Here is a 27,546-nt window from a genome sequence, read left to right as displayed (position 1 = left end):
GGTATTAAATATCTTGGATAATACTCCAGTATGTCATGACACGTGCCCCAGTTCAGCTCTACCTGGGACGCTGTAGGTGAATTTGTCTCATTTCAGGATTTTTTTAAAATTAGGAAGGAAATTTGCCTGCTGATTAAAGTCGTAGCCTCCAACCTAGCCTTTTATTTTGGTCTCCTATCTACTTCATTCTTTCGTCTTAATTCTATAATGATTCAGAACCTGGCAAAGAGGATTGCTGTTTATTGGTCTCCCTCAAACCCACAATATATGATGCATGGGCTGTGAATATAAAGAAGGAAACAGAAGAGTGAAACATGGGGGAGCAAAATAAACATATGATATATGTATTTGTGTGTACACACATAGATACTTTAAAATAGTCACATAATATATTCAAGTGATTCAAAAAATTAAAAGAAGGAGATATATAGCAAAACAAAATTATATCCTAAGTGAACTCTATTCCTATTTTGTAGATTTTTGGAAAAAATATATTTGCTTTTTTCTTATGCCTTTAAACTACAGCATTCTTTCTACAATTATTTATAACAACTTTTAAAATTATCAATAAAAATTGTGATTGCAGTATAAGAAATTAAAAAGGAAAAATATAAGGAAAAAATCCACTAGTCATCTCACAATGCTAACCCCTCAACTAGTCTCTTAATCTTCTTGTCCTTGTTCAGTAGGTTTTTCTACATTGCTGTGTTCAGTATAATATTACTTCCTCTAAGTGCCTAAATTTCACCTTTTTTTTTCCTTTCTGCTTTTTCTCCCCAAATCCCCCCAGTACATAGTTGTATATTTTAGTTGTGGGTCCTTCTAGTTGTGGCACATGGGATGCCACCTCAGCGTGGCCTAATGAGCAGTGCCGTGTCCATGCCCAGGATCTGAACCAGTGAAACCCTGGGCCGCCGAAGCGGAGCATGCGAACTTAACCACTCGGCCACAGGGCCGGCCCCTAAATTTCACCTTTCAATGACTATGTTAAATCAGATGTTTCCATTCTTAGGAGAAGTTAATTTAAATATGTAACATTTCAGATTAATTTTGAGAAATTCACTTTTGAAATTATTTTTGCAGAACCTGGGGCATGGTAGGAGTCTGTGAATATCTGATCTTGTTTATTTGCAAAGGTGTTTTGCTTGGAACTGGGTACACGAGATATATAGAAGCTTTTGTTGCCACTGCCAATTCAAAAAATCGAAAAGTGTGAAACTAGATTAGAGGTCAACAAACTTTTTTCTGTAAAATATAAGGCAGCATGAGTCACAGGAATACTGCTGTCAGGGGGCTGAGTGATGAGGGCTGCCTAATGAATCAGGATGTGTTTAAGATGCAATTCAAGTGCTGGGCCCGATTCTACATGCGCTGCCATAAAGGAGGCTGCATCTTTACATGAACAGCCTTCCTGCTGTGGGAAAGGGGACCACAAAATGCAAGATGGCATTGAAAACAACTTTGCAGAGGGGCTGTCTGACTTGAATGTGGTGAGTGGATGGAAGACACCAGTAGCTTGGCAAATGGATCAGATTTTACATCTTCTGCCTTTCAGAGGTCTTTTGGTGCCAGTGTGAGGCAGAGTGAATTCTGGAAGGTGAGAAATATCGCTTTCCAGGATGGCTTCAGGGATTCAAATCTTGGACACTTGCTGTATGTTTATTTTTTCCCACGTTATTGCGTATTCAATGAATATTTCAGAAAACTTGATACTGAGATGCACTGAATTGAAAATGTAAAGAGTAACTCAGTCAAGATAGCCAAGTGATTCACAGAATAATAAATACTCTCAGATTCATCCCACATTCACCCAGTCCTTACTACAATATCTCTCATATCAAGCTCAATCAACGCTAGTGATAAGAGCACAGTATCTCCTGAGAATGCCTGTTCACATTTGGAAGCCTAGATTGGCATATCCTTGATCCAGTCAGTTTAACCTTGATTATGAAAGCGGATGTAACCTCTAGAGAGAGGTTCTGGCTGCTTCCATGCAGGACTTGCTGGAGAGCTGACCTGGTCCAGTCACCATCACACCAAGCAGACGGGGAGAGAAGGCTAGAGGGTCAGAGAGGCAGAGGGTGTGCGCCTGCAGAGAGGGCTGTGGCATTTCCACTGCCTTCCCCATAGGACAGGGGCAGGAATGGGTTCCAGTACATAGACACCACGCAGCCAGGTGGGGTGCTGACAGCCGGGTCCATTCTGATGAGTCGGTGCCCTCGCCCTACCAGTGAGTGTGTGTTTTGAGTGATACTCTTGCTTGTTTCCTGCCTCGCTCAAGTGAGGCAGAGACTGCTCAGAGAGTGGAGTTGTCTGTAAGAGGAGAGACTGGCCTACCACTTCCCGGTTGGATGAGCTGGAGCCTCCTCTCAGCTGGAGAAGTCTAAAGGTGGAAGGCTGGTTTGAGCCTCTTGTGACTGGGTGAGAGGGCAGCTTTGTGAGCAGCCTGCACTTGAATGTGTTCTGGGGCCAAGCGGGGGCTGCTGAAGGGAGCTGGATGGAGTCACTGCCTTTGGGGCTGAGAACCAACTGCAGGGCCGAGAGGTGGTAGAGTGAGGCTGGAAGTCACCAGGGAGGCAGAGCAGGGCTGGGATGGAGGAAGTTGGCCAGACTGCATCACCCGTGTCAGGGGAAGATGCAGTGCAGAGGTCCCCAGACAGGTCCCCAAAGGCCCCACAAATGCACTCTGAATTAAGAGCATGAGGACACCCCCAATGACAGAGCACCCCCAACAGCAGGAGGGAACCACAAAGAGCCCTGGCTAAGGAAAAAGCGCTTTGTCTTTTTCTTCTCTGATTCCCGCCCTCTCCCATCTCCCCTTTCTACTTCCACCCCAAATGAGCCAGAACGAAGCAGCTGTGGGGGGAGGCAAGGTGAGATGTGCAGGAGGAAGTGGAGGTCAGAGAGTGACAGCATGGGGCACACCATGCAGGCCAGCACTGCTGCAAGGAGGGCCGTTGTGCGGCAGAGGCGGGAAGACAGTTGGTTTTCATCAGGCTGCCCTGAACTCTTTAACAGCCGGCGGTGGCAGGAAAGCCACACCAGCTGCTCCAGATGCCGTCAAGGGGTGGGGAAGGGAGAGCTGACCGAGGGCCCCCAGGCAGCGCTGTGAGCCATATGAACCTCTCTCTTCACTGTGGTCTACTGAGGCCAGCCTGCTGAGCGGCGCTGCTGGGCTGGGGCCACAGAATGAAGTAGCCTCTGTTGAAGGCCTACTATGTGCTAGGCCCTGAGATTAGTATGATATGTAAAATCAGGTCCCACACAGCACAGGGCCCACACCCAAGAAGCTGGCCCAGGTAGAAATTATAGGAATAGGGACTAAATGTGACAGAAATAAGACAATTCTTTCAAAATCATTGTTTACATTTTTTTTTAAAGCTTCAGTGCATAGTTATGTAGCCTAGTTGTTGGTTTAGTTCTCTATGTGAGCTGCTGCCACAGTATGACAACTGACAGACTGGTGGTGTGGTTCCACAACCAGGAAACAAACCCAGGCTGTGACAGGGAAAGCACTGAATCTTAACCACTAGACCACCAGGGCTGGCTCTAGAAATCTTGATATCAAGTGATTTTCTTGCTATTTCCTGGATTTGCTTAAAAGCAGAATAGAAAATGGATGGAATTATTTAAATGATAAAAACTTCTATTTCTTTAGGTTAGGTTATTTGAAGTTTTCTTGGGACTTCGACTGAAGATGGCAATCAGGGGTTCTCAAGTTTTTATAGTAACGTTAAGGCCAAATTTACTAAATAGTTTCACCGGAATTTTTAAATGTTGAAAGTAGTTTCTAAGGAAAATGTAATCTATGTTTAAACTTTAATCTATTTCCCGGATAAACTGGGAAATTTATCTCTCTCGTTTAGCAGATATTGTTTTCTTAGGATAATTTATCATTTTTAGCAAGAGAGGTAACTCAGCCACGGCATTTTCTTTCTGACTTAACTGGGGTAGGGCATGGAATGGATTTCCTCCTCTGCCTAATTATTCAAGGAGAAGTCTTGTGACCTAAAAGAGAACAACGTACTGTTGTATCCATGCTAAGGGGATTAACAGCCTTGTGCTTGTAAAACAGCAGCCCAGCTCCTATTTAGTCCTTTGATTTCCAGAAACAAGAGCCCGATTCTTGCCACCCCTTGCATGCTGTTGTCCCTGTCTGGCGCCATCGATGAGAAATGGCAGTGGAGCCAATTTTTAGAGAATTACCTTCAGACCAGGGCTCCCCACACTTGAGGAAAGGGAGTGAAGAGTTTTTACCTGTTCAGTGAGTTGCTTAAAGAAGCTATTTGTATATGAATAAGTATTATTACTTTGTAAAAGGGTTGGATAAAATGATTATTGAAGTGAATTCAAATAATTCCATCAGATCCACCTATACTTACAATCTTGAAAATGTAGATTTTCTATTTAGCTGTACTAATGGGATTTCAGTTTATTTTTTGAGGTATAATTGACACACTGTATTATATGAATTTCAGATGTACAATATAATGATTCAATATTTGTAGATATTGCAAAATAATCACCATAATAAGTCTAGTTAACATCCATCACCCTACATAGTCACAGAATTTTTTTTTCTTTTGATGAGAACTTTTAAGATTTGGACATTTCGGTTTATTACATTAAAACATACTTTAAAAAGACATGTTTAGCTCAGTAAGTACTTTTTGGTTAATTTTCCATTTTGTGCAAATCTTAGAAGACATTCACTGTGGTCACATTTGGAAGAAAGACCATGGAAGAAGTCACACTAGTTGTACACAATCTGTAAATGGAAGGAATTTCTATCCTTTGGTTGCTAAGCAAGTTAACTACTGAAGACTGTGCCGTCAGCCTTCATGCTCCTTCCATTTCAACACCGACTTTCCTTACATTTACACGTCCTCTTGGCTACCCCATCTACACTATATTCAGGAGTCTTCTTCGACTACACAGTTATCATGTTGGTGTTATTATGTTGTCTGAATATTTGTGGTCGGGTAAACAAAGTTTTGGGAAGTAATCACCCTCCTTTCCTTCCTCTCTTTTGTATTATTGCAGTCTTGGCACAATTTACTTTCTCAGTTTGTCCCTCTTGGAATAATGTAGAAACAGTGAGTACAAACAATGGAAGTCACTACTCCATTCTATTAGTTTGTTCATCTGTCCATTCATTTCACAATCGCTTACCGAGCTCCCATGTGGGCCACACTTCAGGAATACAGGGGCTCACAGCACGGGACAGACTCGAGCCTGGCCCTCATGTCCTGGGGCCCTGAGAAGTCGTCTGTTGCACAAAATGGACAAATCTTTATGGACAAAATATTTGATAGTCTCCCCGGTGACCCTCAGCTGATAAAATTAAAAAGGGTGTTCTTTGCTTGGAGACAATGAAGTTCAAACCAGGGCAGGGGTTGGAGACCCTCCTGACAAAGACTTGGACAAACCACATGACATCTAGAAGCCCTTTGCCCTCCCCACTGTCCTGGGTCTGTTCTCACGTGGGACATGGAATCTCGTGTGCAGATTCTGGCATCTCAGGCATTACTGGCTTCTACTTTGGCGTTTAATCTTCTGGTGGGCTCAAGACACTGTGACCTTGGGCTTCGATGGTCTTAGTAGCACTAAACTCCTGTACCTGGAACTTATGGGTAGAGTCATGAAATCTAAATGCCCCTGTAATAGCAACTCTTCCTAACCATCCCTAACCATATTGGCTAATCAATGTTAGGTCTTAGTAAACATTTGTGAGTGAATGAAGCATGATTAACATCCTGGCTCTTAAATCAGAGGCCTGTCTATTGGGGCACAGTGGACACCAGAAAACAGGGCCCCACCCACCCACCCACTTCTCCTCTTCTTCCACCTTAGTCCCATGGGAGGATACTCCCATGGTGGATATGGTGGGAATGGCCAGAGTAGAAGGAGCTCCCTCCTGCCTGGGTTTTATCTCTTGTTGGACCTCAATTTCTCACTCTTGTGGGAGCCAAGACATCAATTAATTTCTCAAATCATCCAAACAAGGGGGAAGCCCCAGCCCATGAGTGTGTCTCCATCATCTTCCACAGCCTCTGCCTCGCAGCTGTCTCCAGAAGCAGGGCTGTGCTTTCCCACAGCCTGGCTACTTTAGGAAGAGGGCGTACTCATTGCTAGTTCAGCTGCCAGTATCTGAACAAATTATCAATGCTTCTCTGCAATTGTATTTCTATGGTTGGTATTTGTCGAGCACACGGTTACATTTTTGTTCGCTTAAAATCTTAGACTTCTCCTGGCTGAACCATCGTGTAGGAGGGGTACCTAGTGCTCTTCTGTTGAAGAAGACCCTAAGCAGCTAAAACTCTCCACCTTTTTTCTAATATCCATCTTGGAGAAATGATGGAAATGGTGCTTCTTAAGACACTAGTACAGTGGGAGGTATTCTAATAAATACTTGACAAATCTGAATAGAAAACAGAACTAATTTTTTAAATTTTTACATAATTATTAAGACCACCCTTATGCTGATAGATGCCAATATCTTGCATTTGAATATAGCTCTTTCTTATTATCAAAGTACATTTGTATCTGTTATCTCCTTATCAGTGAAGCCAGTAAGAACTATTATTACTCAATTTCCTTGTTTTGTTCTTGTAGGTCATTTTACTCTGCCCAGGCAACTTTAAAAATAACTGCTTTGCTCCTGTATTTGTATGTATGTGTGTGTGTGTGTATTCAATTTGAAAAAATAGATATTTATAAAAAAATTTCAAAGATAATACAGAGAGATCCTGTGTACATGGTCCTCATCCTGGGTGTATTTTTCCCTCCACTGCTCCTGAGGATATCTGGAAATGTCTGCAGGCATTTGGTTTTCACATTTGGATGTGCTACTGGCATCTAGTGTGTAGAGGCTACGAATGCTGCTGTCCATCCTGCAAAAGGATAGACAGCCTCTCGCAAGCAAGAGTTTTCCAGCCTAAAATGTTAATAGTGCTGAGGTTGAGCAACTAACTGCCCTAGACCCTTCACCCATGTCCCTAATGTTATTGTGTTAAATAACCATGGTAGGTATATCAAAAATATGAAATTAAAATTCATTTAATGTTATTAAACTGTAGTATTTTAGGATTTCCCTTTTTAAAAAACGAATGTTCCTTTTCTGTTCCAGAGTCTACTCCACTTTAGTTTGATCCAATCTCTGCCAATTTCTCCATTTTCCTTTGTTTTTCATGAACTTGGTCTGCCTTTGTTTTTCATGACCTTGACACTTTTGAAGAGATTTATAAGTGTTTTTTATATAGGTATGGACACTGACCCCATCCATAACATATCCAGGTGGCATGTGGAAATGTGATGTGTTTTTGGGTTATATCTATGACTGGAGAGTGCTATGGCATTTGGAGGAGGGGATGAGAGATAATCAGTGTGGTGCCAAACTCAGGACAGTCCCACCTAGCAAGGAATTTCCTACTCAAAATGCCAACAGCGCCCTCACTGACACACTAAGATCTCCAGCCCTTGCTCTTAACTCATGTAGAGTGGCATGCAGTGTCTCAAGTCTAGTAAATGGCAGGTAGTAAACTTCAAGACAAAAGCTTGAGTTTTAGGGATTCAGTCCAGGACTTTTTGTATCTAACACTAACTGTCTCCACTGAGTATTTTCAGCAATAATTTTAATCATTTGGAAATCTGTATTTCTAAGTAGAGCAAATATTGTCATTTCATCTGCCGAGGGGCTGTATTAAAGCATGAGTTGCCACCCAGTGGAAACAATGAATAAAGAACTTGAATTCACGGTAAGGGATAGTGCAGTTCCATGGTGACGGGGACAGGAGAGTATACAGGGCCACAGTTACGCTGATGGAGCTGTGTGCAGCCCTCCTCCTGCCTTCTCTTTCTTTATATGCTCTCTCCCCAGCGGGCAGTGTGTGTGTGTATCTCCTTGTTTATCTTCTGTTTCCACCTCCTTAGAAAGCAAGCTCCAGAGGAGAAGGGACTTTGCTTTGTTTACGGCGTAGTCTCTGACTCTCTAAAGGGGAATACCATGAGATTCATGTTTGAACAGTATTTGAAGAGGCTCTAGATAGAAAGAACAATACAGGCAGAGTGTCCAAATGGCCTCTTACCTGGTTTCTGGCCTCCTCTATTATGCCAGCAATATTACTTTGTAGTTGTTTAATTCTGTAAAGGGCATGTGCTATACATAGTATCCCACTTCCCTTCTTTTTCACTCAACACTGTACTTTTGAGATTCCTCCTTTTATAAAACAGTGTAGCTCTAGTTCAGTAGTTTGCAACTGGGGGTGTTTTTGTCCTTCAGAGGATATTTGCCAATGCCCGGAGACATTTTTGGTTGCCACTACTGGAGGTGGTCCTACTGATAGCTAGTTGGTGGAGGCCAGGTTTGCTGCTAAGCATCCTGCAATGCACAGGGCATTCCCCAACATAGAATTATCTGGCCCAGTAGCCCAATAGTTGAGAAACCCTGGCTGTTTCTTTCCTGCCATCTGTGGAATGCTATTCCCTTGAGATTGCACACCGTATTTACTCGATCCATTCCCCTCTCGATTTAGGTTGGACATTTAGGTTGTTCCAGTTCTCTGCCCTGACAAGTGTGCTGCAAAGAGCATCCTCACCAATCTGTGTTGGGGTGTGAGGGTGTGTGTAAGAGAGTTTCTAGCGGCCACACTCTGTTCTAGGAAGCACTTCCAAATGCCGCTCCAGAACAGTTGGACCCTCTGACACGCCAGCAATTGATATTATTTAACTTTTTTATATTAAAAAATAGAAATTTCTTAATATATGGGATTCTAGTTCTCTGCATCTTTAGCAGCACTTGATATTATTTACCTTTTTGAATTTTGACAACCTGAAGTGGTTAAGTTGCTCATTTAAAAAAATACATTTTCTGATTATTAATAAAGCCAAACATCATGAATAATTCACACCCCACACCATTCTACAAAATTGGGGGAAATGTTTTTGGCAAGCATGCACCACTTCATTTTGTTCATCCCTGTAGGTGTTTTAAAACCACCCATTTTGGGACACCAAGCTTGAGTGTTCCTGCCAGTAGGGGTCACCGTCCCCCCGTGCGTCTTTACCAGTGGGATTTTTTTTTTTTTTTTTTTTTTTGCCAGCCTCTCCCCACTCCCACCACCCTCCCACCCCCAAGGAGGGGCTCCTGAATGTTTGGTGGTGACTGGACACATATGGTTTATTTTCACAATATGGGTACACTACTGGCACTTAGAGGTTAGAGGTCAGGGATTCTGCTAAAACCCTACAATGCAGAGGACAGCACCCAACAAACAACAAAGACTTATCTGGCCCCAAATGTTAACAGTGCTGAGGTGGGGAAGCCATGGTGTGGACAAAATCCTAATGTGTGACTCTTTGAAAGAAAGACGATGACAATCTCTATGATAATAAAGCTGCCCACCATTATTATTATTTAAAATAAGAACAAACTTTCCTCTATACAAACTGGGCAAATAGTGGAGAAGCAGGCTTTCTGGGTAAGCGTGGTCCCAGGGACAAGGCAGGCCTGGCTGGGCAGGAGGAAGGCAAACAGTGTATCTTCAGCGTGGGCTCCACAGGGAGCAGAGAGGTGGGCCTGGGGGCTTGGCAGACCTGCCAGCTGGGGTGGTGGGAGGTGACCTGGTGGTGTCAGTGAGTCACGGAGGGGTAGAGCGGGGCCAACAGGGTAAAAGGACTGTGGGTTTGAGTCTCAGGAGGTGGTGGTGGCAGGGCCTTGCCTCTTGGGACACAGGGGGACATGAGGCTGCAGGAGGCCCCAGGCCCCGTGGAGTGCTGATCCCTCCCAGCTCTCCAGCGAGGCGAGGCTCTGGGGGCTGGTTGGTGGTGTCCTCGCAGCAGGGTGGGCGGTGGGTGGTGGGCGGTGGCCGGTGGGCGGTGCACCGGGAAGGCCCAGGAAGGCTGGAGGTCAGGCCCGGGTCAGTCTCCTCCTGTCAGGCACTGTTGCATCAGTGGCGGAGGTTGCTTCTCAGAGGCCCAGGCCTGGGCACAAAGGAAGGGGTCACTCCGTTTCTCCGTACAGGCTGGAAGGCAGATGGCCTGGGCTGGGGGCTCGGGCTCCTCTCCTCGGGGTCAGGGATCTCAAACCAGAGAGGTCCGTCGAACTTCTTCTTTCCTTTCTGGCATTGGCTGAGGGCCCTCAGGACGGTCTCCTTGGCACAGGGGTCCGGGGGCTCCTCCGGGGGTGGACCTCGGGAGACGCTCTCTCTGCGCTCAGGAGGATTGATTTTGACGGTGACCGGGCTCCGGACGTGTCGGGGGTTCCGGGCATTCCAAAGCCATCGCTGCCTGAAGCTCTTCTGATTCTCGGACAAATCCAGCCCCATGGAGGTGTGGTGGGGTTGGGTCCGCGTCCAGCGCTCCGGGTGGACGTGGTTGACCGGGCACTGGTCCCAGTGCCGCTGGCTGCCGGCGGGTCTGGGTCGCTGGGACCTGCGATCCGGGGCTGGGGGCGGCTGTGCGGCCTCGGCTGTGCCCAGGTAGCTGCCCATGATCGCGGTGCGGCGGGTCGGGGCCTTCGGCTCCCAGACGTGTCCGAAGTCTTCAGACGCCAAGCGCACAGGCTGCGTGACCGTTGGTACCGGGCGCAAGGACAGCGCGTGGGGTGTCGCACGTCCGGGCCCTCCGGGCACGGGGTCCCGCACGTGCCAGGCCAGCCCTGTGAACACAGAGACCCCACGCGGGGGGAGGCCGCCTGCTCTCTGAGAACAGGAACGTCCGGCTTCCCACTGTTGGTTCCCAGTGCTTGGCTCTGGGGCTCTGGGCAAAGAGGCCCAGGAGTGCCTTGACTTTTATAGTTGGCAGATAAAGGGAGAAAATATAATAATTTCTACTAGGTCCTGAAAATTACAGAAAATGGACAGTAGGCTGCTCTTTCATTGTGAAAACGAACCTAATGCACTTGAATGCTCTTTTAAGGAAAAACAACAAATTTACTTTTGTTAGTAAAGGTCATTTTTCTAGAATGGTTGCTAATGTCACTTTTTGTAATTTTGCTCTTAAGCAAATGGTGAAAGACGTTCAGGATTTATGTTTTAGCATGATAATGTTCATTTAATGTGGACTCTCCTAGAATTTTCAGCCTTCATACATTTCATACATTCATATATTGATTGTCTCCAGTCTGAACACTAATCCATTTCTTTCTTGTCATTTCTGCTCATAATCCGTGTACGCAGAGTAGAGTAAGTCACATTTCCCATCTACAGTGGGAAAGCAGGTAACTGGAGAAACAATGTTCAAAGGCCACCGATAAATTAATTATAGCACTTCAGTTTGGAGGTCTGTTTTTGGGCAGGCCCCAATATTACAGTGGGAGAGGGACAGAAATGGTGGCCAACGGAGCAAGCAAGTGTTGAATCAAGTGTGGACAACAGATTTGTCTGGATGTGAGAGGTGGAAGGCTGAATGAGGCAGACGCTGAAAAGAGCTTGATGAGGAAACACAAAAGGCGTCTGTGGTTCAGAGAGAGGCCAAGTGTTGGGGAAGCAGGAGTGCTATCAGCTGACAGGTGATAGAGAATGAGATCCCTAATGCTCTCTATTGAGTAATTCTTTATTTTTTCTTGTTTGGTAGATTGCTTATTTAAGGAATGATTCTCAAGTATATGATTTTGAAACAATGGAAATTTCCTATATAATTTTGTTCTCAATAAAACATTTCTTCATAATGGTGGAAATGACTTTTCATACACAGCTAGGACGCCTCTTAGATGGTCATTACACCAGAGTGGATGGCCTAATACAATTTGGTATTATTTATTTATAATGTATTTTTTCTTCCCATCATCTGCAGAATTTCCCACGTCCTACTTTGCAATGTAACTCAGCGGGTGTCATTCTGGTTTGTGGTTACAGACCCTTCGGAAAAGCACACCCTTCCTGCTGTTGAGGTACAGGAAGCCATAAGGTAATCACTGCCTTCTATGGTAAATCCACTAGGTGATTAATTCAGTTATTTTCATAGATATTGAAGAATGCTCTCTCTGCTTCACAATGATTTACTTGTTAAGATGTCAAAGATTTATTTTGTTAGTTTGTATTAGAGATTAGAGTTCATCACTGGTTCTCATCTAGGGGCAATTTTCCCTCCAGGGAGATATTTGGCAATGCCTGGAGACATTATTGTTGTCATAATTGGTGGTGGTGGGGGGAGGGTCACCAGCATCAAGTAGGCAAAAGTTAGGGGTGCTGCTAAATATCCTGCTATGCACAGGGCAGCATTTCATAACAAAGGATTATTCGCCAACCCCCCCCCCCCCCATTGTCAGTTGTGCTGTGGTTGAGAAACTCTGCTTTATTTTTTTTTATTTTTTTAAATTTATTTATTTTTTTTTAAGATTTTATTTTTTCCTTTTTCTCCCCAAAGCCCCCGGTACATAGTTGTGTATTCTTCGTTGTGGGTTCTTCTAGTTGTGGCATGTGGGACGCTGCCTCAGCGTGGTCTGTTGAGCAGTGCCATGTCCGCACCCAGGATTCGAACTAACGAAACACTGGGCCGCCTGCAGCGGAGCACGCGAACTTAACCACTCGGCCACAGGGCCAGCCCCGAGAAACTCTGCTTTAAATATTAGCTAAGAATGTTTAGTACTGTCTTCATTTGTCAAGAACACCGTGTACAGCACTCTTATGTGATGGTTCATCACATGGATTCTGGAGCCCAAATGCTTAGGTTTGTAATTCCGTTTTGCCTTTTGCTAACTGTTTGAATACAGACAAATTACTTCCCCTCTTTTACTTTCCTCTTATCATCTGTAAAATGGGAATTTAATCTCTCAGAGTTGTTGAAGAGATGAAATGAGTTAATAAATGGAAGGCATTTTGAGGGACAAGTCATACCTTTGACTTTTATTTAAAAAGCAAGAAAAATATTCGCATTTCTTGGATATCTAAAGACTTACCTTCTTTAGTCAATATACAGTCTTTATCTTTAAAAGCTATATTTTTTTAAAAAGGTAAAATCATGACTCTCATACAAATTAAAAATAAATAATATCAAAGATTTTATTATCTTATTAATTAATGAAGAAGCTAGTGACATGTTAAAACTGGTTCTAAGGAGATTTCAGGGAACCATGCATATATAGGAATTGAAGAATGGTGATGTTCATTTGCAAAAAGATGGACCAGTCTTTCCAACAGGCAGTAATCAATCATGTTCCATGAGACACGGTTCACTTGATTTTCTTTGGCAAGAATCATTTACATTATTTCAGTTTTCTACAACTTACAGATTTGCAAGATAACTCAAAGACAATAGAAAGTGGAAATTGTCCAGAAAGTTACTCTCGCCAGACACTCAGTAATATTTTTTACCCATTTCAAGTTTTATACAGTTTTTCCTGACAGTTCTCCTCCTCCTTTCCTTGTGATCATAACAAACTTTCAAAAGTGAAATGTATTCTTTACTTTAAAGAAGCAGAAGGATGCAATTTGTTTTTATTTCAATGGCTGTGCACTTTATGCGTGTCAAAACTTCAAATCCCACACATGATTGATATTGGGCAAAGGTATATTGGATGAGTTCAGGAAACAAACTATTTCCCAAAAAAGAAAGAATGAAACAAAGGAACTCTCCTCACAAAGGATTTATAAGTTACTGAAATGCATATTGTTCTCTTTACCAAGGAGAAATATCTAGTGAAAGAACTCATTTGCTCTCTGTAAAATATTAACACTGAAGATAATGAGTATATAATCAAATGCCAAAGGTTTTTGTGTGAACGATCGTTCTATTTCCCTTGCTGAAGCAAAGATCTATACGAATGGAAAATGATTTAATCTGCTTTAACAAGAAGGTTCGAACTAAGTTGTTTCTGCACTTTTGCCACTAAGAATACTAAGACCCACCACTTAGAGAGTAAGAATGAGGAATATTGTATTTCATGTGAAAAGAGATTTTATGCAAACCATGTGATCTGGGAGGGCTACAAGGAAAATGAAGGCACTGTGGTTAAACCAGGCTTCAGTTAACGTGAGAAGGAAGAGTGACCTTCTTCACTCTTGAAGGTGTGAAGGTCAAGGATGTAGATGGATATGTTCACAACAAACTGTCTATTTGAAAGGTCCAAGCAGGAGAAGCTATGAGGGAGTGAGGATGGCCAATAGAATGAGAATTTATGTCAGGGAATGGGTAGGGTTCATCAGGATTGTATGAAAGTAAAGGAAACACCACCAAGAGGGAAGAAAGAGTGAAGAGAAAGGAGATGGTAGCTAGAGGGCAGGTAATAGGAGTTTCAAGGTTGAAGAATCTACGTGGTTGGGCAAAATAATAGTAGTTTCACCAAATATTTGCATAAGACTTTCTGGTTCACAAGATGTGTTCTTATGCATCTGTGGCATTTAATATCAATGCCAATCATTTTTAAGTAATTATTACTATCCCTGGCTTATAAATGAGGAAATAGAGGCTGAGAGAGATTAACTGATTCGCTAAGGCCGCCATGCTAGAAAAATAAAGAGTGCAGACTTGAACCCAGGCATGCTGCCACCATATCCAGTGAGTATTTTTCTCTCTGCTAGAGTGTCCACACCTATGGAATGAGGGGAGACAAAGACCAACCAGTTCTAAGATGTCTGTTTTAGCTCTGTTGTGAGGGCCTCGACTTAGTCAAGGCCAGTCTTGGCTGGAAGATAGCCATCGCGATTGACACCTACTGGGGATTTCAGTGGTGGATGGAGATTCAGTTTGTACTGAACGTTCATTTTACTCTGAGTCATACCCTTAGTAATAGGGTTCATTGTTTTGTGGGAAGGTTTGTGTCCCCAGATTATCAATATTAAATTATGAAAAAAGAAAACATTCCATGGTTTGATAAAAATTACATTGAAATTACCCCCTGCTGTAGGTTGTCTGGCTGGGATTCTCCTTCACATTCATGAATAATCATGCCTCAGCACAGATTTCTGTTTGCTAAAGGAGGTCTTTCCTGATAGCCTGGTGCTGGTCTGCAGAGGTTCTCAAGCCATCACTATCGTTCAAGACCTGCACTGTCCAATGCAGTCAGCCACATGTGGCTATCGAGCACTTGGAAGGTTGCCAGTCCAAGATTAAATATGCTCTAAGTGTGAAGTACACACTGAATTTCAAAGACTCAGTACAAAACGAAATGTGAGCCAACTCAATATTGAGGATATGTTGAAATTATATTTTCTTCAATCTATTGAGGCAAAAGTATACCATTAAAATTAATTTTACCTGTTTCTTTTTACTTTTTAAAAAAATGGCAGTGCCTAGAAAATTTTAAGCCACACATGAGGCTCACATTGTATTTCTCTTTCCCAGTGCTGCCCTAGAGGTGGATGAAGTCAGCCTATCTAGTGGGGATTCAGTAAAGGCCATACAATAGCTCTAAGAAATCTCCTCACCCAATTTGCAAATTCCAGTTAGAAATTCACTTATTTGGCTTCAGTCAAATAAGTCTTTGCTACCAAGCCCTCCCTAACTGCCACCACCACCCAAATGCAGATTTTCCCCAGGAAAAATAACACATTTACCTTTATATTTTTCTAGACTTTTGGACTCCTAAAGCACCATTTACTTTAGTCAAACGGAACTGCTTGCAGTTTACTGAACAAGTCATACTATACCATGTCTCCATTCCTGTGCTCACTACACACTCTGGTCTAAAGAACTCCTACTTGTCCCTCAAAACACAGCTCGAAAGTTGCCTTCTCAGGAAAACAGCCCTGACTTCTCACTGGGATGTACTCACCCTTCTGCTGTGCTCCCACTGTGCCCATATTTGCCTCTTTCATAGGACACTTTGCACTGCACTGTGATTGTGGAGTGACCGATCTGCCATCCTTCTAGACTGTAGGCTCCTTGGTGTTTTTATTTCACTTTGTATCTCTAGCACCTAGCACACTATCTGGTACTTAGCAAATTTTCAGCAAATATTTGTTGAATTAATAAAAAAAGATCAAATTGATGGATTTGCAGCTGCTCCTGGCTTCCTGTTTTCTTTTCTGCTCCTGATTTTCTTTTCTTCTCATGCTTATTGCCCACTTTTTACATATTATTTTATTTTTTCTGCCTGTTGGTATTTATGTAAGCCACCTTCAATAGAGTTCTGTCATTTAAATCTAGATGCTACCTCTCAGGAAATAAAACATGGTGGGCAGAGCTCAGAGCTCAGGATTTCTGGTTACTTCTAGGACATTCGCAACATGGAGGGCAGTGGTGCATAGACGAGCATCTCTCTGGAAGCAACTTATGAAAAGAAAACCACAGTGTGATTGCCCTCATCGAACTGTCTATTCAACCTGAAGCCTCCTGCTAGGGGGAGCTCTGTTTATAGGGATAGTTATAATCATGGAGAGAGAGGCCTGTGCCTTCTGTTTCTAACGTTTTTTTCTGTCTTGTTTGTTTTTAATCATCATTGTATTTTAGGATGAATAGGAACCGGATCAACAATGCCTTCTTTTTGAATGACCAGACTCTGGAATTTTTAAAAATTCCTTCCACTCTTATACCACCCACTGACCCACCTGTGCCCATCTGGATTATTATATTTGGTGTGATATTTTGCATCGTCATAGTTGCAATTATACTATTGATTTTATCAGGAATCAGGCAACGTAGAAGGTAAGATATTTAAAGGGAGTAATTTAAAGGGTGTTTTCCTGTTTATTCATGGCTTGGAAAAATAAGGAGAGGATTTTTTTCCCCTAGCTGAAGATAATACCTTAAATCTGAAACTTTGAAAAAATTGATGATTTTCAAAATATCACTTATGCTCTTGTTTTTAGAGACTTTTTGGAGTCCAATGTCCCTTACTTGACTATGGCTCCTTCCATTACTATCTTTCACTCTCTTCTACACCATATGAATGTTTCATATTCAGAGTTGATTTTAATACTTGTGTTATGATTTTGTAAACTGGATATACAGAGTTAAGCTGACTTTTCAGGTAGGCAGAGTTAATCTTTGATAGTCATCCACTTCCAAATGTTAGCAGCTCCATAGTCATTTCCATGCCTCTCCACCTTGGCCTGCCTCCTCTTGGCCCAGTACATGCAGCCGCCATCTTGCCCCAGGTACTTTTGTGCTGTTTTGTACTTCCCTCCCTTTGATGGTTGCTCATCTTCTAGTCCCTATGACATTATACAGAACCATGTTCCTCAAAGTGGCCTTTGAATCAACTCCCTGCATCAGATCACTTAGAACACTTGTTTAAAATGTTCGTTCCTTTCCCCTACTACAGACCCACTAAATTAGAATTTCTAAAGGGGATGCATTTTAATAAATATCCAGGTTATTCTAATTCACTTAGTTTGAAAGCTTCCAATTTAACTCCTTACCTATAGATTCCCACTCCTCAAGTTCATTTACGTGGATTCTGGGGCACTTGTAAACTTTGCTGTCTAAATTATTGATATTACTTCAAGAGAGAATTTCAGATCAGTGGAAGAGTTACTAAGGTAGTGAGACAGGAGGAGAGGAGACAGGCAGGGTTTCTCAGTGCAGTGAAAGGAGAAAATAATTTTGTTGGCAAGTACCTCTGATCCAGAGGGGAAGTGGAAAGAGTCCTCAGCTCTTCACTAGACGTTTTGATGCTTCTAAACCTCCCCTTCTGATGCCAAGGGAGATGAATTCTGGTAAGTGGGAATCACAGGGCCATGCATTGGTTTTCAAAAGTGTTGGTGCCCACTTGGAACATATGGGGTGTGTCTGGCCTAGTCTGTGTTCAATTAAATGTTTCTCCTGAGGTTTACTACTTCCTGTATGGTTCACCCTAGTTACTAGCAGAAGGTAATCATTTTAAATTTGGGGCTTTGTAATTTTTTTCACAAATGATAAGTGAAACTCTATGGAATAAATAAAATTTATGTCTAGTCCCTGAATTAAACTCAAAGATTAAGATCAAGTTGTACTTGCTTGATTTTCTTGATTTTGGCTTGACATGTAATGCAAAGAGACTTGGTACAAATTGTTAATTTGTTTTGGTATTTTTTTTAAGAATATTAAGAAATATTCTCTTATAGTATTTGAATATCTGTGTTTAATATTTTAAAGTTTTGTATTAATCCTAAAATGCTATGATTCTTCAGTTTCTATTGATTGTAACCTTTATGAATTCACTTCATCTCTGTAGTTCCCAATTTTCTCACTAGTACGATATAGTGCAGAAGTTAGAAGAATGGGCTCTGGAAATAGACTGCTTAGATCCAAAGTATTTATCTCCTAGATTCTACTCTTGGGTATAATCCATTAACTGTATGGATATCAGGAAGCACAGGCAATGAGTCAGGGAAACGAAACTCAGGAGAATATGGTTTGTGGTGCTAGAGTCAAGTTGGTTAATTTTTTCTTTGCTGTCTGTGCATAGATAGCTTTGCTAGAGCGACAGCAAAGTATCAGGGAAATAATTAACTTGGTGGGCTAAAAAGAGTTAATACAGTAGAGTGCTTAGAGTGGCGCCTGGCACACAGTGAATGCTCAGTAAGTGTTAGCTCTTACTATTACTTTGTTATCTTGCCATTTGCTGGTCTTTCAGCTAGTTTGTGCTGGGATCAGCTATCTCTTTCCTTCTGAGTAGATTCTGCAGTAACACGATAATTGGGTGTGTAGCATCATAATCTGTTGCCCAGGAAGAGTGAGGCTGTTGTCACAACCTTGCCTTCATAAATTCATTTCATGTTCAAACTAGAAAAACAGATAGACAGATCTCTTGTGTAAACCTGGAGGGCATCAATAATTAGCAAATATAGTCAGGACAATTATGACAACCTTTTGAAGATAAATTGATTTGTCATGTTTTAAGTTTGATACAGTCTGCAGTGGGTTTTTCTTGGGCAAAGTATTGCTTCAAAGGTGAGGAGAGGGTGCAGTTTAAAGTGAGGCGAGTCCTGATAATTGTGATGAAATCCCTTTCTAATCATGGAAAAGATAGCAGTTGCCCCAAAGTCTTTAGTCTTGGGCAAGACAAAGATTTGTTCAGCAATCCAATGCATACACATTAGATAATAATGAGCATAGTTTGCATGATAGAAAATCTTAAACTTAGAAGATCAGGAAGGACAATGGGGTCATAAAAAGTCACCATTCTGCTTCTATGGAAAAGAGTGCCAGTATTATCTAACATATATGCATATTTATTTATTTATTTATTTTTGGTGAGGAAGATTGGCCCTGAGCTAATATCTGTTGCCAGCCTTCCTCTTTTTGCTTGAGGAAGATTGTCACTAAGCTAACATCTGTACCGATCTTCCTCTATTTTGTATATGAGATGCTGCCACAGCATGGCTTGATGAGTGGTGTGTAGGTTCACACCCAGGATCCGAACCCGTGAACCCTGGGATGCTGAAGCAGAGTGTGCAAACTTAACCACTACACCACCGGGCCAGCCCCAAATATTTAAACTTACTATTGAGGAAATTTCTCAAGTAAAACTTTAATAGTTCTATTAACTGTGTCACTAACAGTGTTACACTGATCATTCAGAGCCATGGGTGGAAAGTATGCAGTTATTGGAGCCTGAACTAGGTGAACTCAAATACCAGCTATACTCTTTAGCTGATTGACCTTGGTTGAGTCATCTAATTTCCATGAGTCCATTTCTCCATCTGTAATATGGAGATAATATCTCACAGGGCTTCCATGAGGATTAGATGAGATAAATGTGTATAAAGTAGCTAGGGTATAGTATGCACTAAATAATCAGTAATTATTATCCAAGATCAGCTTAACCCATTTCTGTGATTAAGGGATGCTGGAAAAGGATATCTTTTCTATCCAGATATTGCCACCATATTGTAGAAAATTTTCCATGGCTCATTACTTGGGATTTTTTTAGTCAACAAACGCCTATTTTAAAAGGTAAATGGTCTTATTAGGTCTGCTGTTTACTATAATAGTGGTTAACCAGCTCTCTAAAAAATATACCCTGGTTTGTAGCATTTGTCAATTTCCTATCAAGTATGAAATTTCTGAATATTTAAGTCACCCCTTGCAAGCCTGTAACAGCCAGCTTCAACACACTATTGCCACTGCCATCTCCTTTTGAAATAGTTTGAGGAGGCTGCTTCTCTATTATCATCTAGTTGAGAATGGTTTGTGGAAGAGAGAGTTTTGTTGAAAGGAAAAGATGGAGAAGTGATTTTTATTTTTTTTAACTTTTGGGCAACAATTAGGGAGCTGGGTAGGTTGGAAGGCAGCCAGGATGAGCTGCATGTACTTCACAATGATGTCTGTACTAGATCTGTGTGTAGCGCCAGCCCAGAGCTAGGTGTTTTAGTTCTCTGGTCAGCTTTATGGTGATGGTGATGACGATGATGGTGATAGTGATGGTGGATGATGACAAGGGCAATCATGGTTATAATGGTGAGGGTGATGTGATAATGGCAATGGTGATTAAGTTGATAATGTGATGTGTGTTTTAGTAGAAAGAGCTCTAGATCAATACTCTTGGTTTTGGTTTCCAGTCTTAGGCCCGGGCATTTACTAGCTGAGTGATCTTGAGAAGGTTGCATATGGAAAATGAGGATAATAATATTTTCTTAAATAGTTATGTTGATGAGAAGACAAAATTAGAGAATATACACAAGTGCTTTATACACTGGAAAGTGTCATATCAATGGAAGTTACTAGCATTACCATCAAAAAGCAGTTACAAAGTGCTGATTCTATGTAACCTTGCACTTTGTGCCATGAAAGGAGAGTCACACATACAGCACAATTTCAGACTTGCATTTGCATAGTAGAATTGATTTAAGAATCCCATATATAAATAGACTGTTATAACGTTAGGATCTTAGGAAGCAACCTTAACGATGAACTAAGTCCATCTCTCCAAAAACCAAGCCTCAGAGGTAAAAATATCCTATTCCTTTATTGACCATCCATTCTGTGATAGGAGCTATGGTACATACCGTGGAAGAGACATATATAGATAAATAGACATATATAGATAGAGATATATAGACATAGATAGGATGGTCCCTGCCTAAAGGAGATTAAAATCTTGTAGTTGGTAGCAAAGCCAAGTCAAGGACTCAGGACACAGAAACCTACCTAATGCTCACAGTTGAGTAGAGTAATTAATAAATTCACTTGGTTTATTTCTGGTTATATTTCTATTCCCATAAGGTCAATAGTAAACAGAAGTGAATTTGGATTTCTACAAATCTTGCTTTTCACACAAGGGGATGGGACTCAGCTGACATTTTCATATACTGAAACTTCATATTCTTATATAAACCTTAATTAGGGGCCAGCCCCATGGCTGAGTGGTTTAAGTTCCCGTGCTCCGCTTCCGCGGCCCAGGGTTTCGCTGGTTCGGATCCTGGGCGCAGACATGGCATCACTCATCAAGCCATGCTGAGGCAGTGTCCCACATAGCACAACCAGAAGGACCTACAACTAGAATATACAACTATGTACTGGGGGGTGGGGGGGGGGTTGGGGAGAAGAAGAAGGAAGAAGAAGGAAAAGGAAAAAGAAGAAGGAGGAGAAGAAGAAAGATTGGCAACCAATGTCAGCTCAGGTGCCAATCTTAAAAAAAATAACCTTTAATTAAATAAATAGTCTTGAAAATAGACGTATAAATAAAATCAGAAATGTTAGAGCTAATAATTGTCTTTCTTTGCTCTTCTTAAATGTACATACTCAGTAGGAATAAAATACGTGTTTTGAGTGAAGCTTGGGGAGATTATAGAGTTCTAGGTCCACTCTTTTTACCAATTTTGTTCCATTCTGAAAGACAAGTTGCTGTATATATTTGAGTCTCAGCTCCTTCATTTGAAAAACAATGATAATAATAAAATGTGCACAATATTGCAATGGGAATAGTTGAGATGATGTATGCAAAGCACTTAGTCTGGTTTCTGCCATGTGATAGATACTGATTATTATTATTATTGCTATCACATGACAGATAAAAGGCCACCTGCCTACAGTCACATGATTAGAAAGTAGTAGTACCAGTATTTAAAACCAGGTGGGCTTGATCCCAAAGCCCACCAATCAGTGTGCTGCAATGCCCACTGAAATCATTCCAGTAACAACATCGTTGCTGACATTTTCACCAGGAATCATCCATACTGATTATGAGGACAGTCCTATTTCCCCAATAATTGATTCTGTCCTGCTTTAAAATCATATTTGTCTATCCTTTGTTGTTTTTCTGGCTATTCTTGGACCTTGGCTCTTCTGCCCTATCTTGTTTGAAAGGAGATAGAAATACTCTTTCTGCTTTTAGGTGCAACTACTTTATCTTGAGCAAACCCTGTTCTTCAACACTCCCAGCTCTGAGGGCCACCTGATACTTTTCTCGTCCTTTCTTTTTCCCCTCTTCTCTCTGGATTTATGAGAGATATCCATTCTCAAGGCTCCTAGGAGCTAGTTTCAGGTATTTTAGTCACTTTTTTTTATTGTTTGTTTTATCCTCTTCCTGGACCAGCTGACATTACAGGAACGGCGGAAGTCATTAAAGCTCAATTTTATTTTTCAGGAAAAAGAATTCATGTTTTTAGCGGAACATCAAATCAGAATGATCCAGAAAGATAGTTAAGTTTTATTATTCTTAGTAAGAGCAATGCATGGGCAGTGAATCAGTTTATTACAGTACACACTATGAGATGTGACAAAGTGCTATGTTACTGTTAGATAACCTTTGAGCTGCTTATCATGTCCACCAACCAGCAAGTTACTGACACTGCAGTTTGTGAAGCCCAGCAATGCCATGACTCCGAACAACTGGATCTAAGGTCACAAAAGAACAATATGTACCTAATTTGCCACTGACACAGCTCGCTTTGATAAATTTCCAGAGTGATTGCGCTCAGAATCTTTTTGGTTGAGAAATCCTTCTACTAACGAAGAGAAACTTGTCCTCATCCGTTTGCATCTTCCTTTTTAGTTCTTCCCATTCTTTTGTGACACCTGATAGATTATTTTTCCCTTGTGGTTGGTGGAGGGAGAGGCAAGATTCCTTGCAGTGATCTGCATGTGTCCAGTTCTCGGCAATTTTTCTTCTAACTCCATAAAAACATTTTTTTTTTTAAGATTGGCACCTGAGCTAACAACTGTTGCAATCTTTTTTTTTTTTTTTTCTGCTGTATCTCCCCAAATTCCCCTGGTACATAGTTGTATATCTTAGTTGCAGGTCCACCTAGTTGTGGCATGTGGGACACCGCCTCAACATGGCCTGACGAGTGGTGCCATGTCCATGTCCAGGATCCGAACTGGTGAAACCCTGGGCTGCCGCAGTGGAGCGCACGAACTTAACCACTCGGCCACAGGGCTGGCCCCGAAACATTTTTTAACTGAAGAAACTGTCAAATAAACACTGACAACCATTTTTTCTAACACTATTTTTGCATTGCCACTTACTTCAGAATGCTCCATTCACTAAGATTTTTGTAATATGGGTTTCATACTTACATACACAAATTTCAGGGTAAGATCTGACTGTTTAAAATTTATTGTTATGGAGAATTATTATTCACTCCAAGCCCAATGGGGAGTGATTTGGGGGAAAATTGCACGAGCTAGACATTTTTGATAATTTATAAATGTGTATTTGTTACTAGGGTTTCATCCCTCCTTTTATAATCCATAAAAAATGAGGGGAGGGAGGACCAGGGAAATTCGGAATTTTTTCCTTTTGTTGAGTCCTTTCTTTTCACTTTAGAACAAGGACTGTGTCTCTTCCAACACATAGTAGGCACTCAAAATATTGAATGAAAGTTGGATACACTGAATGGAAGTAATGTGATTGATGGTTATAGAATGTCAATTGCTTATGCTTTCTGGAGGACATGGAAAGTTATGATACTCCTGTCCGCAGGAGGAGGGACCAAAGTATTCTAGTCCTCTGGTAGGTGAGTTCACCTGCTGGAGGACCTTCTCATCACATGAAACTCGATGCCCACCCCAACCTGCGCCGATCGCTGGTTGCTGATGCTTGGAATGGCCATGGAGTGTCTTCACCCTTGGGATGGAAAAACACAGCAGCCTATCCTTTCCTAGGTCTCTGGGACTATAACTCCTGACTTACAACCCTGTATTGGGCCTTTAGTGACACACTGTGACATTTGACAGTGGCGTCTACAATGGCAAAATACTTTCAAGTGATGACAGTGGAATCTGCAGTATCAGAAGGCTACTTTACCTTTTTTTTTGAAATCTAGCTATTTGAAATTATCTAGCTGTTTGAAACTATCAGCAAAGCCTGGCAAAATCTATACTAACTCCTAATTCCTAAGGTACGAAAATGAATATTTTCCTCCATCCATTTGAAAAAATAACAATATAAGAGATACAAGAAGTATCACATGTATATATTTCCTTCCTTCCCTCCTTCCTTCCTTGGTTGTTTCCTTCCTTCCTTCTTTCTCTTTCTTGCGGTGGATCCCATTCAAGATCTACCTCGGGCTACTGTCTAAGTAGCTTTGCCTACAGCATTAGTCTGTTTGTCCATCCATCCATCCAATTGTTTGTTCAATTACCCAACCACCATCCATCCATCGGTTTATCATCCAACCAGCCAGCCATTGATCTGCATTCATTGATCCATTCATCCATCTGTCTGTCTGTCTAACTAGCTAGCCAGCCACTCATGTATGTGTCCATCCAACTCTAAGCACTGTAGTTGAGTACCTACTCTGTGCTGAGTCCAGATCAGCTGTTTTACAAAATATCTTTAAATCAGCTGTTTTACAAAATATCTTTAAATTTGGATTTGTCTGATTAGTTCCTCCTGAGAGATTCAGGTCAAAAAAATTTGGTAGGGGGCCAGGATAATATATATATATATATTATATATATTAAAAATATTTATATATTTTATATATATATAAAATCTTCTCATTGCATCACATCTGGAGACACTTGTCACTTTGTCTCATTGTTGGTGATATTCACGAAATTTCTCCCTTTACAAAATACAAATGTCTCTTTATATTTAGTACATTGCTTGTGGGAGCATGTGACTGTCCTGTTCCCTAACCATCTCTCACTCAATGGTTTAGTATCCATTGATGAGCCTCAACATAATCAATTATTATTGTAGTGATGATTTTCTATTTCTGTTACTCCTTCTATATTAGTTGTCATTCTTTTGTAAACAAGAGCTCTCTCTTTTTCACTCCCTTCCTCCACCATATTCTTTAAAGCATGTTAAAGTGGACTTTTACGTAGGACTAATAGGAAACTCTGTCTCAGTCATCATTGGGGCATCATCATGCACCACTCTTTTTTTCTCCCCCTCCCTCCATGATATCAAGCATAATTGGCTCAGTGGCTTGGTCTTTCACAAAAGACAAGAAGAACCTTTGAATTCAAGGCTACAGCTTTCCACACTCTAAGGAAATACTAAGGGTCTGGTTACCACTTGGGTTGGAGTAGAAGGGTCTACTAAGGATCTGAGAAAGAGAAACTCAAAAATTTACCCCGTCTTATAGAGTTTTCTGGAATGACCTGGAATTATAGCTATGAGTTGTTAATTAGTAAAATGTTTTCTGGGTTACAAAACCTGACTTACAAATGAATGCAACTATTTTGTAATAAGTAGAGCCAAGCAGTGATATCTGCAATTTATAATGGTTACTTCCTTTCTGCAAAGTAATGAGAGTTTGCTTCTTGATATTTCATTTCAATTTGATTTTCACTCAACATTTTCAGGCCATTAATTTGTCAAATCCTGTGAGAGGAATTTATTGCTTTTTTAAATCCAATTTTTATCAAGTTGTTCTCCTAGAGTTAAATTTTTAACTTGCCATTTACCATATATTTCCTCACATTCCTTCATGCAATTTGTGTCTGTAAATGTATAGGTGTATATGTGGGTGTATACAAACATATTCATTCATATAAACATACATATGTACACATTCATGTACATATTCATATATGTTTATTTTAGTATTCCAAATAAGACCCACTTGTTCTGATCAATATGTATATATCATCCAGGCAGACTTCTTATCTTGAGAGCATCTTTTCAGCTTATCAGCTCTTTATGATCTTTGAAATTTATTTGAAAATACACAATGTCATCAATTATTTCATCATTCTAAGGTTCCCCTTCCCTTTCCTGCTCTCCATGTTTGTACAGAAGACCATGCTTTCTCCTCCTAGATACCAATCATTCTTTTTATGTTCATTTAGGAAGGACAAAGGGCCATCTGAAGTGGATGACACTGAAGATAAGTGTGAAAACACAATCACAATTGAAAATGGCATCCCATGCGATCCCCTAGACACAAAGGGAGGGCACGTTAATGATGCCTTCATGACAGAAGATGAGCGACTCACCCCTCTCTGAAGGGCTGCTGTTCTGCTTCTCTAAGAAACTCAATACTGGCTTCTCTGCAACTGCCGAGTGTCACAAATTATCAAGGGCAGATTATGTATTTTGTTTCACCATTCTTCTTTTGTAAGAAATTTTGAATGTGCATGAAAGTGAAAAGCAATCAGTTATTCCCCTGAAGACCACTGGAATCATAAACTGTTGAGTACTCAAAATATTCTAAAATATTTCTCTGACGACACAGTGCGTAAGTGTAGTCATGTGGCGTTTGTAGTTACTGATTTAAAAATGCTTTAGTATTTAAGCATTTCCAGAAATCAGGTCAGGCCACTATATATATGTATTTCTCATTTTGAAGACCTAAGAAAAATATTTTTCCAGTGGAGAATACCTATAATGTGGTGAAGAAATCATTGAAAATGGATCCTTTTTGAATATCACTTATATCATGCTGTATATGACTAGGTAAACAAGAATAAAAAGTAATGGAATGTAAATGGAATGAGTAGAAATGGCAGTGTGGATACACAAGGTGGAATTTGATCCTGTTATCATACCAACAGTTGCTTGTATATTTTCTGACTATCAGTCTCTAATAAGGCAGCTCTATTTGTTGACTATTTCTGCAATTTGTAAAAGTACAATCTATGCTAATTTAATAAAGTGCTAATCATCTCTTTTTGATTATATGACTAATTGTGTTCTGAGATTTATTTTCACACGGTGGAACATAGTAACCCTAATTCTTGTTAGTTATGTTTAATATGCTCTACAGCCCTAGAAATGCATTATTTTTGTTGCGTGTATCCCTGTTTGAAGACATCTTGTAGTTTTTAGACTTGATTTTACTTCCAGATAGGCCATGCATCATTCTAAATTCTGATAATAATTATTATACATTTATTAATAGAAAGAAAATTTGATGCTCAATCTCTCACTGCTATCACCCATAATTGGTGTTACAGCAAGTCTCTAACTCACTTCATCTCTGCCTGCAGTGTTGCTCCCTGGATACAGACTCTAAGGTGGGTAGTTGCATGCAGAAGGTTTATTGGGGACTGCTCTCAGGAGTTATACCTGTGCGAAGTGAGGAAGGCAAGTGTGGCAGACAGATTCTAAGGTGTCTGCCATCTCCTGATGTTTATGCTTTCATGTAATCCCCTCTCCTTGAGTGAGGATGGGACTTGTGACTTGCTTCTTGTTGAATAGAATACAGCAAAGGTGATGAGATGTCACTCCTGCAATTACTTTCTATTATGTCTGAGTCTGTCTTGCTAGCAGGCAAGTCTAGAGAC

The 27,546-nt window shown here is 41.1% G+C and overlaps 1 protein-coding gene across 7 annotated transcripts in view; it reads left to right on the top strand.

Moving 5' to 3' along the window:
- Window positions 1–26,943, top strand: part of CLTRN (collectrin, amino acid transport regulator) — a 42,712-nt gene extending 15,769 nt beyond the window's left edge. For all 7 annotated transcript variants that reach the window (XM_070256958.1, XM_070256959.1, XM_023634303.2 and 4 more), the window contains 3 exons: window positions 11,794–11,907; window positions 16,390–16,584; window positions 26,110–26,943. In XM_070256958.1, coding sequence (XP_070113059.1) covers window positions 11,794–11,907; window positions 16,390–16,584; window positions 26,110–26,266 — 466 coding nt within the window. In that variant the 3' untranslated portion in view covers window positions 26,267–26,943. The remainder of the gene's footprint in view (window positions 1–11,793; window positions 11,908–16,389; window positions 16,585–26,109) is intronic.
- Window positions 26,944–27,546: the final 603 nt, after the last annotated feature.

This window comes from Equus caballus, chromosome X (assembly GCF_041296265.1).
Source record: "Equus caballus isolate H_3958 breed thoroughbred chromosome X, TB-T2T, whole genome shotgun sequence".
Taxonomy (NCBI): Eukaryota; Metazoa; Chordata; class Mammalia; order Perissodactyla; family Equidae; genus Equus; species Equus caballus.
The sequence above is the reverse complement of the archived record's forward strand: the minus strand, read 5'-3'. Positions and strand labels throughout refer to the sequence as shown.